Source organism: Pempheris klunzingeri, chromosome 21 (assembly GCF_042242105.1).
Source record: "Pempheris klunzingeri isolate RE-2024b chromosome 21, fPemKlu1.hap1, whole genome shotgun sequence".
Taxonomy (NCBI): domain Eukaryota; kingdom Metazoa; phylum Chordata; class Actinopteri; order Acropomatiformes; family Pempheridae; genus Pempheris; species Pempheris klunzingeri.
In genome coordinates, this window is record NC_092032.1 from 10,691,851 (window position 1) to 10,710,150 (window position 18,300).

The 18,300-nt window shown below is 41.2% G+C and overlaps 1 protein-coding gene across 1 annotated transcript; it reads right to left on the bottom strand.

Moving 5' to 3' along the window:
* Nucleotides 1–15,607: 15,607 nt before the first annotated feature.
* On the bottom strand, nt 15,608–17,584 carry LOC139221029 (suppressor of cytokine signaling 6). Its single transcript, XM_070852931.1, has one exon. It carries the CDS (start codon nt 17,463–17,465, stop codon nt 15,855–15,857), a length of 1,611 nt encoding a protein of 536 aa, XP_070709032.1. The 5' UTR covers nt 17,466–17,584; the 3' UTR covers nt 15,608–15,854.
* Nucleotides 17,585–18,300: the final 716 nt, after the last annotated feature.

The window sequence follows — 18,300 nt, forward strand, 5'->3', positions numbered from 1 at the left end:
TGACACTATAGGCCAATCAGCTGGCCGAGCCACTTGGAATTCTCCCGGTAAGCCTCATTGCCAGTCCGAGCTTTAAAAACAGCATGACGTACTGCATGCTCTCCTATATTTAGGTTACTATTCCCTGTCCCCAAGGCGCCCTGTGTCAGTTGGATTACTATTGCTAATTATTTCCCTCTTCTGCTCTCATCCTACTAGATGTCAGTCTGTGTGCATATCTCTCCTGCTGGGAAATACTAGCACTAAGACATGTCAGTGGGCTGGGATTCTCCTTAAGCCTCAGTTTATAAATTGAATCTGCAATGAAAAATCCATTGAAACTGTAAATTCATGTGTCATCAGGACCGGCTCAGACATGTTTTAAATGTTTCTGTTGTGTTTCTATATCATAAGCTCAGAACTATGAGGTCCCAATCTCCCAAAATCAAGTAGAAAGGTTTTCTTTTATTGGCCAAAATAACAGGCACCCTAAAGGTGCTCTAAATGTAGAACATCAAAATCCTATCACAGTCTTAAATGGGTTTTTGTGGATGAGATAGTTTGCAGAAGGAACATCTAACACTGAGATCTAATTTGGGGAATTAGAGGTTTTATCTGCTGAGAAATAACAAAAAGCAAAGATAGTGAGTTATCTCGTTAATACACAAAATCAAAGAATGGAGTTTTAAGATATTTGGCCACAACAAGAATTTGTTTTTGAATTTTGAATTTGAAGAACTTTTTCACTATCAGTTTATATAAGAGTTTCACTCACAGACTTCAACAGATAATGTATTAAATAAAATGTACTATGAATGCAACTCAATGCAATGCAAGTAATTCACAAAATGTTTCTCCACTAATGTCTGCACATACTTTCTCTCCTTGTTTTGCCTTTTTTTTTTATCTGTTTGCTTCTTTCCCTCCATCTGGTGTTCTTCTTTAGGCTTACTGTGCTCCTCGGCTCTCTCCTCTGCCACCACATTAACTTCTACTGTCTAACTGGAAGGCTGTTTATCATTGTGTGAGCCGTGATCTGAGCTCAGGATGTAGTCACTGTTATCCTTGTGTGTCTGCAATAAACAAGTTATAAACAGACACAAATCCAAACAGAAGCACGGTAGAGTTAGCAGGCACCATTTCATATTCCTTGAGCTCCTTTAGCCTCAGTCACAGAGCAGCGAGGGCTGAAGTAGAGGAGGTGGATACATAGACATGTAAAATATTTTAATCAGAATATTTCCAATATGTTGGTGTGCTCTCTGTTGCAGTGAGTAAAGCCATCTTTAACATCTTTTGCATCTGCACTGTTGTAGCAGGGTGCTGGAGAATAAAGAAAAGTCTTGAGGCTTGAGGACCAAGGCTCGTGCTCCTGTTCAGCTCATGAGCTGCTGAAGTGTCCCTGAGCAAAACTTTGAATCTTGGCCAGCTCCATGGACACCGCTGTGCTGCTGACCCTGCATTCTGCCCCACTGTGGGGAAGTGGACAACCAGAAAGACAAGTTCCTAATGGGAAACATAGAGGAGACCAAGGATGGTTGTAGCACTGTCAGTTTTGACCAGTCAGGAGTGAACGATGGTGCTGTGATCAATATTTTACATGCCTGCTTCCTTCTGAAGCTTGCAGGCAAATTTTCACGCCTCTGCGTGCCACACAGAGACACAACAGTACAAAGAAAAAAGATACGCATGTACACGTGTAACTAGTATGCTATTTAGTGTAGATTGTGGACGTTAATTCAGCAGCTACACTGTATTACATATTACATTTCTCTGCAGAAGAAAGTTTTACAATAAAATTCTGTTTTTGGCAATAGCTCACATAATTGTAATTATGTGTTCGATCTTTAAGCCTGCAATAACTGGCAACGGAAACAAGCTGTGAACACATTATCATGACCTTTTAAAGGTGCACTGTGTAGGTTTTAATGGCATCTAGCTGTGAGATTGCAGATTACAACCAACTGAATACCCCTCGCCTCCCCTTCCCTTGAGAGAAACTAACTTAAAAACGAACAAAAAAATTATGATCTTCTCATTTGTCAAAAATTGGGTTCTCAAACTTCACACAACGCAAAATGTTAACCAGCACTAGCGACCACTTATTCCTCTTCTTCTTTGTCTTCATCCAAATTCAAGCTGCTTCTTCAGCGTATGACATGAAAGGCACTTGGTTTGTCTCCTCCGGGCTGCATCATGTGGTGCAGCATGGAGGACCCCCTCCACAAGTTCATATAAAGGGCTCATTCTAAGCTAATGAAAACACACAAAACAATATCTTAAATCCTACGTACTGCACCTTTAAGTCAATGTGGTGAATCAATATTTAGTCACTCGCTCTGTTTTTGGTCTCCCCCAGGTCCTGTGGGAAAATATCTACCATTTAGCTGCTAAATGCTCTGCTGTCTTCACCAACCATTCGCTGACTTTGTGTGTCTGCCGTTTAGTGCAGATCTGATAGTGTGAAGTGGAGTTTTTAGAGCTGAAAACAGCCATCTAGTCATTTTTAATATAGATATATTGATTATAGCTGCTCTAAAGTAGACAAATAGGAATAGAAATAGCTTGCGTCAAAATTTTAAGAAGTCTGCACAAAACAACTTCAGAATTATGGATTCTTAAGGCAAATATGCAACAACCTCCTCTGTTTTCTGCGATATCTACTTCTCCCTAAAACCACACCTCATCCAGAATAACGTAAATGATTTGGTGGTGACTCAGTGAAGGACGAGGGTGATACTAAGAGGCGAGGGGGCTGGATGAAACAGGAGGGAATGGTGGAGGGTGATGGTGGATGAAAGGAGATCTAAGAACTCAGGCTTTGGATGGATGCAATGTCTGTCCTTGTCCACCAGGGAGGACGGAGGGACGAAGAGAAAATAGGCAATGAAATATAAACATTAACTCTTGAAGGCCTTCCTCTAACCTTTTTTGTTCCGCACTTCTTACTCATTTTAGCTATTACCCTGACATTATTATAGCAGCCCTACCTTATGCACTTTAGCGATTATCAAGACCAGCTCACCCACACAGGCACCGTCACAGAGCACCTTCTTTCTTGCTCAGACAAAAATTGAGAAAGCAAGTTATAAAATGATCCTTCTTGTTGCTAGATTGCATCAACATGAAAGTTGTCTCTCCTCACTCAGCGTTGAGGAGTATATAACCGCTGCCTTTCAGGACTGCACATTCTCATGTACAGGTGAATATTGGGTTAGGGCAGAGATGTAGAGACAGAAAGCCTCTGTAACTGCTGCAGAATGAACAATGAAAAGGCTCTTTCTCTTTCCTAGGACTGGCAGGCAATAGCAGTCTTGTAAATCCATACTTTTGGGGTTCTTTTATATTTTTGAAAGCTCAATTTGAATAATAAGCTGAAAAGTGCTTTTTTTATGGCTGACATTCATTCATAGTAGGCCTATCCATTCTCTAAAGTAGCAAGGGGAAAGAAACTTAAATGTCTATGAAGGTGATACCACTTAAAACCACTTTTCTTTGCATGAATGAAACCCACTGTACATACATATGGTCCTGTATGAGTCACACACCCGATGCAGTGATAATTCTACCAGGTTAAAGACAGGTAAACATGTTTGGAATAGCAATCTATCAGCGCTGAGTCGAGGCATATGAAGATTCAAGGCTAAACCAAGAAAATTAAGCAGCTTGTTCTATTTGGATTCATCTCGCAAGAGATAGCTATCAGCTCACTGATGTAGGTAGGATTTATTTTTTTATTTTCACCTTTTATTTATTTATATGTAGTTTTAAATACCACCCACGTCTGCTCCACATTCCTCTTGTCTCCTCACTCGTTAAGATCTAGGCACTGCAGCACCGGAGCTGACAGTCTTTTACCTTTGTAATTCATAGATCCAAAAAGCCTTGCTTGCTACATATTTACTCCTCTAAATGTGGGTTTATAGACATTTTAGCCCTGATAGAGGCTTTTTAGTATATACATACATAATGTGAATGTTTTAGGTTTAAAAATAAATTCTCTATTTCTAATTCACCTGCAATGACAAACAGCTGGTGCCACCGGTGGTGATACTGTGATCGGTGCCAAATGGGGACCTAATAATTAAATTTTGTCACTATAAACCTGCTTTTGTTTGTTATTTTTAAAATAATTGACTTTTGGCAGTTCCAAAACGCTGTCAGAAGCAGCTAAGACATTTAAGATTGTGCAGCATAAATCAGTGAGAAATAACACTTACACAAATTCTGAAACTTTTAAAAAAAAATTGCTATTCAAAAAGGCCGTAGAAGCACTCTGCTGACCTGCGGTGAAAGTAATGAATAATTATTACAGCTAATCATGTCTGCAAGTCAAGTCTGTTACAAGCAGTCTGGGCTGATTCAACGCAGAAACCAAGGATTATGATTAAACATTTTTTTTTGTTGTTGTTTTTATAATGCATGAATCAGAGTGAGACGTTGCCTGGGCTTTCTTGGATCAACTTGCGTCTCAGATGCTGAACCACACAAACCTCTGTAGGCGCTACAGAGGAGATGAGTCTGCACTGCAGCTTCCAAAAAGGCTTCCCTCTGCAACACACTCTTATTTAGAACTGCAAGAAAGTAAACATAATACAGGAGAGAGGCTGTGCAAATTAAAACACACCAAAACTACCGATTTGACTAAAGGCTCACAAATCATATTCATCTTTATTTCTGAAAAATCATAGTAAGTAAAGGAAAAAGAGAGACGTGAACAGAAGGAAAAAGAGAAACATGTGCTGCAGTCTTTATTTCAGACATGCATGTAATTTCATGTCAGCATAATCTCTTCTTTAAAGAAATCTGGTATGTTATATTAATTTTATTCTCTGAAACAGAGGTCATTTCTTTTTAAAACAGGATCAGAGCAGAAAGACTTGCTGAACAAGGACATCTATGGGTCATATTGGGTAATGCAAAAATCATGACAGGTTGTACCTTTTGGTGCTTGATGCCATTTGCAAAGCCTTTTAATTTATTTATCACATTAATGATTTGACTGTGATTATCTAATAAAGCAAATACATGTTGCTGATATGTATAACAAATTAGACCCATCAGAATAAAAGCTCCATTGAAATAAATTGCCATTTTCCATTACATGCATATGGGTCAGGCCCTGCTCTTCCTTCTTTTCATGTCCTTGTGGCGAGCAGCTTGTACGAAAGAAATGATTCACCTCCTCCAATGTAATCTTGCTCAGAGTGGAGGAAGCAGGAATAGTGAACATTAACCTTACTTAAGCTGCTGTTTTTCTCGAGGGGATTTGGAAGGATTTTATTGCTTGGAATTGAATGGCACACTTCAGTAGGAGGAGCGGACATGCATGGGATAAAGCTACTTAGTCAAAGTGACACACTGAATGTTTTTTTATGTCTTTCATGGAGTTAACTTGTGTCAAAAAGCCAAAACGGTTATGAATGTGCTTTTCTTTGTGTTTGCGTTTATTCCCTTTCTTCTCAGAAAATTACATCACACAAGACAAAGACCATTTCATGTCCCTTAAGGCTCTCACTCAAACAGGAAACACTGAGGCACCCTTTGCAGGAACACTCATTTTCCTCATCATGCTCAATCAGTACAACGTTTAGTGGTTTTGAGTTTGATTCAAGAGGCTGCTTTGACCTTTGAGACCTCAGCAAAGAGAGATTAAGGGCTTCTAAAGATAACAATATTAAATTTCATATGAAAAGGTTCAATTATTTGCCGTTGGACCACAGAAATAAATGGGTTTGAATCCAGCTTTTTGTATTTTCATGAAAGAATTTTATACTGAGTTTTGTAAGTGCTGAGTCATAAGAACAACAAACCAGTCCAGTCCCTCCGTTTTTTCTCTTTTTGCGAGATTATGTAGTTACACTCCAATAAGAATTTCTGTCAGCTTGCCATTAGCAAATTATGTTTCATATCAGCCCTTACTCAAAGCATTTTCTCTTAATTTGCACAATGACGTTGAACAAACTACCAAGCCTTTAGAGCACTTGACAGTTTGTGAGATGAATAAATAAAGGAACACATTCTTTTATCCGAGCACATACCCGTAGATCCGTCTAATGACAGCTGTGGATATTTAACCGTCCTCCTCAAACAGAATTATCTCAGTTCTGCTTGAGCCCACTCCAAGTCTTCATTACTATTGCATGGCCCCTGGCCACTTTTACTCATCAAGACGGCGTTACATTATTTACAAACTGGAAACAATTGAAGGAGTGCTGTATTACAGGACTGGGAGTCACCCATTAAAAACCTAATCCTGAATTATGAATGAGTATTTCATTTGCTATGCCGTGTTTCATTAAGCACCTTTATATGGTGAAGGTGTATTTAAAGGACTTGCTCTTCTCTCAGGCTGCTGTTTGTTTTTGGAAGAAGAGGAGAGGACAGATTCAGGACAAGAATTCTTTGTTTGACTTGTTCTGGGCAGACATTGGGCAAAGAAATACTTACAAAGCCTAATGGGATTGAAGGATTTCAAGCAGAGTCTGCATGGCTGCAGGGAGCTCAGAGAAGCAGGGACAGGCTGACAGACAGACAGACAGACTCAGTAAGTGGCTGGATGGAGACAACGTCAGTAAGATTAGCTGATATAACCAGTGAGGAGATCAAGTTAACCCAACTTAAATGACCTGACCTGGTTGGCGTTCAGGTAATGAATGGGTCTCCATCCGCAGTTTGCACAATAAAGCAAAATCACGTCATACCTCATGCCTCTGATGGCATTTGTTTGACTCTGCACCATGCTGATATGTGGTATTTAAGTGCTAATTAACCAAACATGAGATGGAAATAGCAAGGAATCAGCTGGCGAAGAGATGCACTCGTGCTGTATATCTGCAAGTGGTAGGCACTGGCCAATATTCCTCACAATTCCTTCAGTTTGGATCTAATTTTAAAAGACTTCCCTCCAGGCCCACTTTCAAGGCTGCTACCCGTGTGTGCTGGTTCAGATTTACATCAGCGTTAGAGATGAAGCCTGCTCCTCTGATCTTCTCCATCTGAGGGGAGAAAAATGTGTACACAGAAGGTAAACACTTTATTTTAAAGGGTCGGTGTACCCAAATCACAAACAAACATTTTTTCCCTCTTACCTCTAGTGGTATCTAGGGGATGATACACTTCACTGTAGGCAGTCTGCATTGAAATAGTTCCAGAAAGACTAAGAGAACTGTGAGGCTTCAAACTCACTCTTTAGCACAGTGAGCTAAATGTTCACTTAAGTGTGTTAAAATGCTCACAATAAGATGATCCTTAGCAGTTATAATATTTACCATCTTAGTTTAGAGTGTTAGCACGCTAATAATAGGTAATTAGCATCGAACACTAAGTACAGCCGAGGCTGATGGGAATGTCATTAGTTTTGTTGATAGCTGGTCATCTACCGTATTAGAAAAACAAACGTATTAGAAAAATCTTGATCTTATGATGACGCTAGACAAATGGTCAGGGGATCAGAGTGATTAGAATTCATCATCTGGGAACCATGAATGTCTGTATGAACTTTCATGCCAATTTCTTCAGTAGATTTTGAGATATTTCACAGAATAAGTGAAAACGTTGATCTGCTGGCGACTCTAGTCAGACTCAGACTCAGTAGTTGTCAAGATATTTCACTGAACCACAAATGTCAACCTCAGGGTGGCATTAGAGGGAAGGTCTGTTGGACTCATCCCCTCGGGATTATGAATGTTTGTATAAAATCTAATGTCAATCCATCCACTGTTGTTGAGATATTTCAGTCTGGAATCAAAGTGGTGGATCTTTTGACCGACCAACAGGCTGACATTGTCATCCCAGCTGTTAGCATGGCTAAGAGCTGCAGGGACCTAAAACATTATTTCGATTAAACAGTTGAAGCAATGAAAGAGGTAGGGTACCCTCATGTCGATATGCATCTTGCATTTTTTTCAGTATTATCTTATGCTTTTAAAAAAAAAAACAGTGCCAGTACACCAAGAGTGTTAGACTTTTGGGATTTGCTAAAGAAATCTGTCTTCTTTAAAAGATTGCAGAATGAGGATGGAGCTAAGGCTGCAAAAACAGCCACAGAAAAATCCATTTCTCACCTAATTCAATCATTGGCTATTTCTAGAGGTGTTTCTTTTAATGTACCCTTATGTTGCATGCATGGCAGCAGAGATAATGTAATAAAGGTTTACGGAAAACAAGCTTGTCAAAATCAAACCATTAGTTTTGGCGGGGTGTGAGAGGAGCTCTTCATGTCTTCAGTACAGTATGTGCAAATGAGATAAGAGATAATAAGAAAATCTATACTTTAACATGCTGTACATCTGCCTAAATATAAACATTTACAGAAATTGTGAACAGTTCGGGAGTCTGCAAAAGATTCAGAATGCTTTAATGAATATAAAGCAACTAAAAATATGTTTTAAGCACCTATATTTTACATCAGCAAATGACGTAAAGCTGCACAATTAGCATATATCTCAGTGGTTAGACAAACTGCAGCCATCCTGAGGCTGTGACTAAGGGGGTGAGATCTATGAGCCTCCCTGTCACGTAGTTAAAGTGACAGAAACCCATTTTACTTGAGAAAATATCATATCTAGAAGGAGAAATTACAGCTCTGGCTTAATTATCTGGCAAATGTTATCAAATAAAGAACAAACGCAAGCATATGCAAAGACAGTTAGGATGCCTTTGTTACTCCTACAATGGACTGAGGTTCAATTTGACAGTCACAAAGCGCACCACCGTGCTTGCAGTGTGCCAGACAAGCGCCATGTACCAGAGGTGTGCTAGGCGGAGAAACAGAGCTCATCATTGCACCAGAAGCTCAAAAGGTCCTGAGCTTCTGTAGCCAGCGCATTAGGGCTGCAGGTGAAAGGATGGGGGGAGAATATTAGCAGGATGCGGCTGCAGACGAAGGCGGAGCCCTGCTGAGTAATGCACACTAAGAGGTGTTAATTGCTATTCAGTGTCTCAGTTGAGGGAGCACGGAGCACATGTGGGACAGTAGCAGCTTAAAGAGTGGAAGTGTGACTGCAATTCAATCAAAGTACAAAATGATGTCAGTTTGGCCCTTAACCAAAAACAGATATCTGAAGGCAGGTATGTCATTAATTACACATGGCTCACTCTCTCTGGCAGCGCCCTTTTAGTTCTTTGTTAATATAGATGGACATTTTGCATTTGCAGCTGCCAAAATGATTTAAACCGTCGTACAGTGTGAGCTTTATGTGTGAGCTTTATGTTTTAGATGCAGCGTAAAGCCCATTGAGAGCTGTGAGCAGTAGGGTGGGGTCCCTGTAGTGAAGGCGTAGTCCATACTGCTCTACCGGCTGCGCTTTCTCAGATCTACAGGGGAACTCCATTCCTCGTTAAACGACAAACCGCCACCTGTTCTCATTTCATCTCTCCCATCCTCACTGTGCCTCTTGGACCACTGGTGAAGGGCAGACACCCAGGCACTCCGTGAGGAATGGAGGCAAGTTTCCCATTCAAAACATTCCCCATCCATTTCCTGATGGCCGCCACCTGTTCTCTTTCCACCACCACGCCACACACACACACACACACTCACACACACCTTGCTCCCACGTGAGGGATGGGCAGATTGTTGGGGGGGAGGTGGGTGGAGAGAGTGAATTGTCACTGTCACAGGGGGCAAAGGAGGAAAGGAGGTGGAGACTCTGAGTTGCTCGATGGCCCCCAAGTTCCAGATGTCACTCTTTTTAATGACATAATTATGACTGCCTTACGACTCCCCTTGGCCTTCGGTCTGTAGTGGAAGCTGTGCCCGTTGCACAAGCACACACGCACATAAACACACATAATCCTCACATGTTATTATTATTCGAAGCCCGTGCACCTATGGTGTTTGTAATTATGAACAAGTCTTTCTGAAACTTGGCTTATAGGTAGCTCAGGTAGCTAATTTAGATTTCCTCCTGCTGTCAAACAGTATCACAAAGAACAGCATAATAGCTGGAGGAAAATTACATATAAATCAAATAAAATGTGAAGCATGAATGACCTCCACAAAAGGAGTGATTTTTCTTGACAGCTTATCAATCAAATATCAAACTGGCCAGCTTCTTCTCTGCCGACACCCTGGAGCCAAGGCCATCTGGATCGGACATTTTCTGGTTATTAACCATGCTCGCTTCTTAAGGAGTTGAAGTACTTGCTCTTTCCTGAAAGAATAACTGAGGCCGACTGCTCTGTGTTCACAGTTTGAACCGCTTTGCTTGCTGCATTCTGTCTTTGCTTGGTGCGGGAGAGATGTAGCTTTTGGAGGAGGACCACGATGAAAGGCGTTTTGATCTGGAGGCATACAGCACAACAGTGTGAGGCGCGCAAAGTGGTAGCTACCAAGCTGAACTTCAACAAACATACACTCCACGAATACATAGGACACTGTGAAGGATGATCACAATGAATGCCACGACGAGCTGTTGTTTCAGTGGGGACCTGGTAATGATGAAGGCAGTCCCTTCTCTAACAGGGCTAATTGGGGTTCAGAGGCGTCTAATACGTGATAGATGGAGAAGGAGAAGGTCTCAGTGGTGTATAGCACCGCTGGCACGAGATCACAAGCATTAATAGAGCTGAACCTTTCACTCTGGACTGAAAGACATCTGTTACCAGCAGGTAACTTCTACTTTATCATTACCAGCTAGACCTACCGATGCTTTCCTGGCATGACAATTTAAAGCGATATATATGTTTGCTGGCTAATTCAAGCTGTCAACATCATCCCTGTTTGTAGGTGAAAAATGACTGCACCACGCAGCGCACCAGATGGCAGGAATGGATCATCAATCTGAGACGGCAGACACGTGATGGATAGATTCTCCAGAGTAAACACTTTCAAACTAAGAACCACACTGAGAAGTAATTTGCTCACAAATGAGCACTTTTGTGTCGGCATTATGCACTGAAAACAATGCAAAAGCTGTCTTTGACTACATATGTATTTGACTTAAAATTAACTGGTGCAATGCATGATCCAAATAAAAATAAAAGGCAGTCCCACCAGGGACTGTTTTTAATGTAAGGACTAACACTAGACAACAAGCAGGTCAGCTGTCTCCTGTAATGATGCCTTAAAGCGCCTGTAATCAATATTTTCATACTAACCATGTAAAATGTATGTCAATGCAGACGTAAAAACAATGTGACATGTGACATTGTGAGCATTTACTAGCTAAAGGGCCAGATATTTCCTTCACATCAATGAGAAACCAAAAACAGAAGTGAATATTGGACTTACATTCGCCAGGAGGCCACAAACATGGCTCTAGATTAATGACAATGAGTTGCTCTGCAATCTCGATATATGTAAATTGCAAATGTTCGCATCAATTTAAAAGGTGGTGATGGGTCAGTGTTGTATTCAAAAACGGCTGCTCCCAAGTGGGCAAAAAAATCAGTTTTTTTTTTTGTTTTTTTTTAAAGAAAAACTGCAACACTTGGGAAAATAGGCTTATTGGAGATGAACACCTTGTGTATATACTTATATGCACAGGATTACAGTATACCAGGCCAAACTGTGCGTAACAGAGACATGAATTGTTAATAAGACTTAAACTGCTGTGACAAAATATGCTAAAATTTCTCAACAGACTTGAAGTTGAACTTCAATGACAGCAGAGAGGCATTCTGGGTAAGTATGCAGCATCCTGGGTATGAGGTGGCAAGGTGAGCTGGCTGAAAAAGAAAAATCCCAATGTGTGCACGCATATCCAAACCTGCTGTGGTGCCATGTCACATCATGACGAGCTGCGCCCTCCAAGCAAAGTGAAACCTCTACCGCTAAATTCGGAACATATACAGTTTGAAAAGCTGCAAATTAAAAATGGTAGCAGTAGAAGTCAGAGCGGAGTCCCTTTTTGATGGAGGCATTTTCATATGACATGTGACCACCAGTGTGTGCCATGAATAAACCATCCTGAAGCGGGCAGAGAGTAAACAGTTATGTATCTTCACCTCAGATGCCTAGAGAGGCCTGTCAAGACACAGGAGTTAACAAAGCCTTCCTCCTCATCATCATGCGGGCCGTGTCTCAGCAGATCCAAGTCCAAACCTGACACCATTACCCCACCCCACCCCCATCTTCCACTCCCCCCCACTACAGCAGCAGAAGTCACTGTGTGTCTCTCCAGAGTCGATTTAAGGTGAAGTTAAAGCGAGGATGGTACCGATGCTGCTAATCTTTCCCCGGAGTCTCTGCGTCACTCAGTTGTATTTAAAGACAGCCTGGATTGTCTTTGTAAATTAAGCAACCAGAGCTCTGGGATTAGGTGCCAATTTGTACCCATCATGGAAAGAAACTCCTTGAGACCTCCGTGATTTTATCTATTAACACAGCTTCAAGCACGATCAGGTTCTTGTCGTGTGCATCACAGGCTCCGAACCGCAGTGTTATGCGATCTCTGCTAGCACGGTGCTCAGTCGAGCCACGAGACCGATGTGAGTGATGATGGAAAAGCTCATTTCAGTAGCATTTCACATGAGGATTTACAGAGAGAAATTAAAGGGGTTTTTTTAGAATATAGTTTTTTTATTTATAATTTATAATTGGCAGATACAAAAAACTCTTGAACTGTATCCAAAGTGTGCAATAAATCACTGTTGATTTTTTCCAAAAGAAAAATACAAAAAGACCATCTACTTTGGAAAGTTGACAGTTGACAACCAATGTAAACTGGAGTGAACTGGTAATTCTACAGAGGGTTTACTAATCGCTACTAATGCTCTTTTAACTGACTACAGTTGTTAACAAATTGCAAAATCTGCTTTGCTCTCCCAAGATGATAATCAAAGTCATTATGTGTACATACATCTACATTGGTGACATTCTATTTCCCAATTGTTAAATACAAGAAAGGCAATCATATCCATAAGCAGCACAAATGTGTATAACACATTAAAATGAAATAAAAAGTTTTCAAATTGTACCAAGATGTTCATGTCAGAGAGGGTAAACAAAAAAAGGGGGGAATGAGGGGAGGGGGGGGTGTTCCAAACATAATGTTGTAAACAATTACCTTCACTCACCGAGATGCACAAAATAATGTCGGAGCTTGTTAAGTGCTAAACGGCTGTTATTAATTCAAAACGCTTCAGCAGTCTGAACAAGCATCAACCTCTGGAATCAAACATTGAAGGCAATAACGCTTAATATTAAAACTAAATAAGTATTTCGAAAAAAAATCACAGCAGCAACACCATGTGAAAATGGTTCCTGCTTGTCAAAGTCCAATGACAAATCGCAAATTAAAATGGGAATACAATTAAAAGAACGTCATATTTAAAAAAAAAAAAAAAAAAAAAAAGACTAACATTTCACTTTCACATTTCAACTGAAACACATACACTCAAACCCAAAAGTAAAATTTACATCCACATTCTTGCTATGATCCCATTCCTTGACAGTCCATGAGCATTAGCAGAGGCTTTGATATGATGCTGGTGCCTAACCCTTTAAATCCCACAGATATGACAAAAACAAAACAACTTCGATTTAGTCTAAACAGTTACATGAACACATAAGGACAAATGTGTGACTATATTTCATTTTTAAAAACTGCCATCTGAGAGGACAACTCTAGGCAGGAGAGGATCCAAGCATGTCAATGGAGAATATTCAAGTGCAAAAAATGTGTCAATGTAGTTCTGATGATTCCCATGCTTTCTGAAACGGGTCTGCAGGCAGATAAAATGGATACCTCAAAAAAGCGTACATTCCTTTTGTACAGCCCCATCCCCCAGATGGCAAATGTCACAAAAAAAAAAAAAACTCACATAAAAAGGATTCTAAAAAGAAAAATACATTTCTTGTACACAGAATGTCCAGCCAATGTTTGTGACAGAAAAAAAACATCCCTCTACACAGCCAAACACACAACCTAGATCCTTCATTCCTATACAACTCAAAGCTTCAAAATGCTAAGTCTTTAAACATGCAACACCATTCAAGTTCCTATCTAATTTCTGCTGTGCTAGACTCATGGTAACTTCCTCAGACACCAACATTTCCAGCTAACTAAAACTAGAACTATCCGCTAACGACCTACCAAAGTTGTCCGAGAGACCGTTTTTCCGAATACTTTTAAGGACACTGATGTCAAAAAAAGATGCTCATTCATGATGTGAAAACACAATTCCCTGTCAAAGTATCCATATAAAGCACTTGCGTAGCATTCTGTGTGCTCTTCCCTTTACTGTGGCACTAACAGCCAAGTAGAGACAATCTGTGGGGTAGTGCAGCTCTGTGGGGACAATGTGAGTAAGCAATGGCAAAAACTGAATGTTGTTTTAGTGTCCTTGAAACCCATATGACACTAATGATGCAGCCATGCAGCTGTGAAGGAACTTTTGTCATATGGTGAAACCCTGGAATCACTCCAAGGTGGTGAGGAGGACTTAACCCTGGCTTTCCCAAGTCCTTTTACCAAAGCTTACACCATTTTTGAGATTCCTTTGATCTGGGTCCAGCTCTTTGCTGGCATTAAGAGACTAAGAAACAGCCATGCCTACGTACAGATTCAGGTCAATCGACTACAGATCTGTTTTTCAGTTGTGGGTTAATTGAGAGCAATTTTCTGTTAACTGAAACTGCCTTAGGTGAATGCAATTGTGCATTAATTTAGCCTTTTACTTAGAGTTGCACTTAAACAACACAGCCAAAATCTTTCACTGTGACATCTTCTCTCATTTAGAGTAACTCTACAGTGCCATTACTTGACAGTCTTAAAGCCTTTACACTACATGCAGATACAAGCATTACAGATAGTGACAAAGTTGTTAGGCCTGAGCTGCGGTGCAGTTCTTGTAACATTCCTAATGCAGAAAGATTTAACTTTTAATTTCAACATGTTTCTAAAAGGTTTATACATCAACTTGATGCTGTTTGTACAAACAGCACCTTAAAATCCAGCATTGTGAGTACCTTCAGGGTTGCACATTATATAATGGCTACATGCAGCCATACAATTTAAGGCTACTTCTCTGACCAAACTGTTTAAACCCCTCCAGACTGGCAAATTTTGGTCATCTTTTGCAACAAAATGTTGTGGATCTGGTTAACGGCACTCTGAAAAGGTCAGTATAACTGAAAGTAACAAACACAACAAACTCAAAATTAAAGCCTGCACCAGTCTAAGCATACTGAAGTATTCGTAGTATGTCAGCTGTATCATTACCAAGTCAAATACTGCCGAGAAAGACGCTGCATGCGTGTGATAAGTAGTTAAGTTTGAGAATTAGCAAAACAAGCCTAGCCTTAGAATTTGACTAATTGCATAGTATAAATGCAGAATGATGTTCTCATTTGCAGTCTAATCATGCTGAAAACAAAGGTAGCACTGCACAATCTGACAAGGCATAAGCTGCAAAAGATGATCGAAATTGGTCAGTCTGCAGAGAGCTTAAAATCTGATTTCAAAACTCTATTGTAGCAATACTTTTCCGTCCTTGAAGTCTACAATTTGGTGTATAAAAATTCAATACATTTTTATTTCATTTTTCCAACTTTAGGGCAGAGGCAAGTTCACGAAAATCTGCTCCACTTGCACAGCTGGGTGTCACACTTAACCATACATCACAATGCACGTCTAAAGCCTGCACCTAATGTATGCGACTAAGATAACATGGCTGTATACCTCCGCTATATTTTTGCAGTAGATTATGAGCTGGCCCATGTTTTTTTGGATGTGGAGCCTCCTAAAACCAGCGACAAAACCCAGAACAGTGGAATGGAGGACTGAACAGTGACAGAGTCACTTGGACACAAATCAAGAGCCACCAGAACCAATCATCTCGAAACTGTGGTTGTCTGTAAACCTTGTTTAAATCTCTTAACTGAACACAAAAGTGCAAATTGCTACCACTGTCCTATCTCTGTGTCTTCAGTAGTGCTTCTCCTGCAGATAATCTTTCATCTTGTTAGGTAAGGGCAGTTTCTGGATCAGGTCTATCCTTGTGTATTGTCTAATGACAAAGCGACAAAGGTACTGCAGGGAGCGCACTTGCATAAACCGAGATACTGGGTTGGTTAGTCTGACAGGGTAGGTTGCAGACCCTGGTAAGCGAGACCTGGAATAGCAAAAAGCTCCATTCTCCGAGTCTTTAATAGAGTGTTCGATTAAGTCGACGATGGACGTGTGTCCCTCCACATCTGGCTGCTCATAGAAGCTGAAGCGTCCATTGGAGTGTTCGATGCGAGTGTGGAGGGTTTTGCTCTGTGACCTGAAGCTCAGGCTGAGCAGGTACCTGTCATCTGAGCTGTCTCTGACCAGGAATGAGCCATCAGCCAAGTTGACCAGCTTTTCCTCTGCCTCCCAGCGTGTGATGGGGCCCCAGTACCAGCCCTGCCTCGCCAGCTTCTTCAGCTCCTCTGTCAGACTGGTGACGACCATGGGCCCGCTGCTCTGGACCGAGTCATACACCCGACTGACCCCTGGAGCCGAGTTTGGGTCAAAGTTGAGGTGGTGTCTTACCCTCTCAGCTACCTGGCTGTCTGAAGAGCTGAATCCTGAAAAAGTCCTGGGAATATGTCCGTTACTTGTTATAGGTGGCAGGAGTGGAGAGAGGGGAGGTGGGACCTCTACTCTAGAGCTTTGGAGCATCACACCAGCAGAACCGATGAGAAGACTATTAACTGAGGTTTCCATGAAGAGATCCGGAGGCATCCCACTGACCAGTTCGTGTTCCTCCTGTCCCTGGTCTGTGTGGAGGGACCCACTGTCCGCTTCAGTCACCACCTCCATAGGAGAGGAGCTGTCCAGGCAGAAGGAGTGGGACCCTTCCGGGTACATTCCCTCATCTAAAGGCATTGTGTACTGGATGTAGTCCTGGGGAGTCAATCCCAGCACCACAGGCACGTCATTTTCATCAATATTTAGATGCAGCTCACCGTTTTGTGGCTGTTGGAGATTCTTTAAAGATTCTGCTTGGTCCTGAAAAAGCCCTTCCATCTGGAAATCATGAAATTCTTTCCGGACACCATTTAAGTTGGGACTTGGGCTGGGAGAGTGAACCATGGCTTTAACTTTCACTTCCATCTTGATACATGCTTCGTCAGAGTTGACTGACCGCAGGGGCCATGGTGAGGGGCTATAATGGTGACTCCTTAGGGATGAAGATCTAAGGGGTCTCTGGGCTTTCACCTCGTTGAAGCTGATGGGCACAGATGAGGATGAGAAGGTGTCATCGTCATCCACTGAACCTATGGCAGAGGAGCCGCCTTTCACTTTCGCCTTCTGCTTGGCAGACAGCCTTCTCTTTAGTGATCCCATCAGGCCTTCACTCTTTGTGCGGCCCTTATTCTGACCGCCTTTGTCCTCCTCACCACCGAGATCACAGCCAGAGAGCTCTTTGGTGTAGCAGCCCCCAAAAAGTGACTCTTCCTTAGAAAACTCTGTAGTCACCGAGGGCTGCTGGAGCATGACAAAGTCACCCTCCTCTTTGCCCTTTATGCTGAGGGACTTGCGGATGGTCTTAAGGCTTATCTTCTTCATTCTGACAGGCCCTCCGAAATGGGGGCATGGGATGGCTCTCCTGGTATCCTGATGAAAGTACTATCCACAGTATCCTCCCATCAGGCCACACGAAACAAGTCATGCATATAGTGGAGCCATCAAACCCTGCAGACACAAAAAAAAAAAACAAGATTAGAGATATTCTGTTTAGTCCTAAAAATACTTCCACAGGGCTGTAAATCATGTTCATAGTACTTATTTGATTAAACTAAACAACATAATGCAAAATTCAGAAAGTAACAGATATCACAGCACACTGAAAATATTTGATTTAGCATCAGTGCAGTACATCATAACCAATTAGTGCAGTCCCAAGGTATTTGGTCAGTGGATATTTTCTCTTGTTGTTTCTCTTGTAACTAATGATTCATTATGGATTAATAATGAAAATAACTCAATCATTTGAACTGTACAGTGGCACAAAAAAACAGGTACATTTTCTGAAACCCAATGTAACGGGTTTACTCCAATGGCTGTTTCCTACAGCCTAAAGAATTTCAGTTTATCATCACAGAGGACAAAGAAAAGCAGCAAATCCTCACAGCCGGGAAGCTGAAACCTGAAAATCTTTGGCATTTTTGATCGAAAAATGACTAAGATGAAATGACTAAGACTTCCTTCTCTCTTCCCAACATCAATGTTAACACCTTCAGACCAACGTTATTACTGATGGCCAGCTCTCAAACATCATAACAATTACACTTTAAATGCAGAGCGCTAGGCTGTATAGCCAAACAATAGAATATGTGTCACACTACAAATACTCACTGACCACACTGCATTAAAGTCAGATGATGATTTTAGGGAATGAATA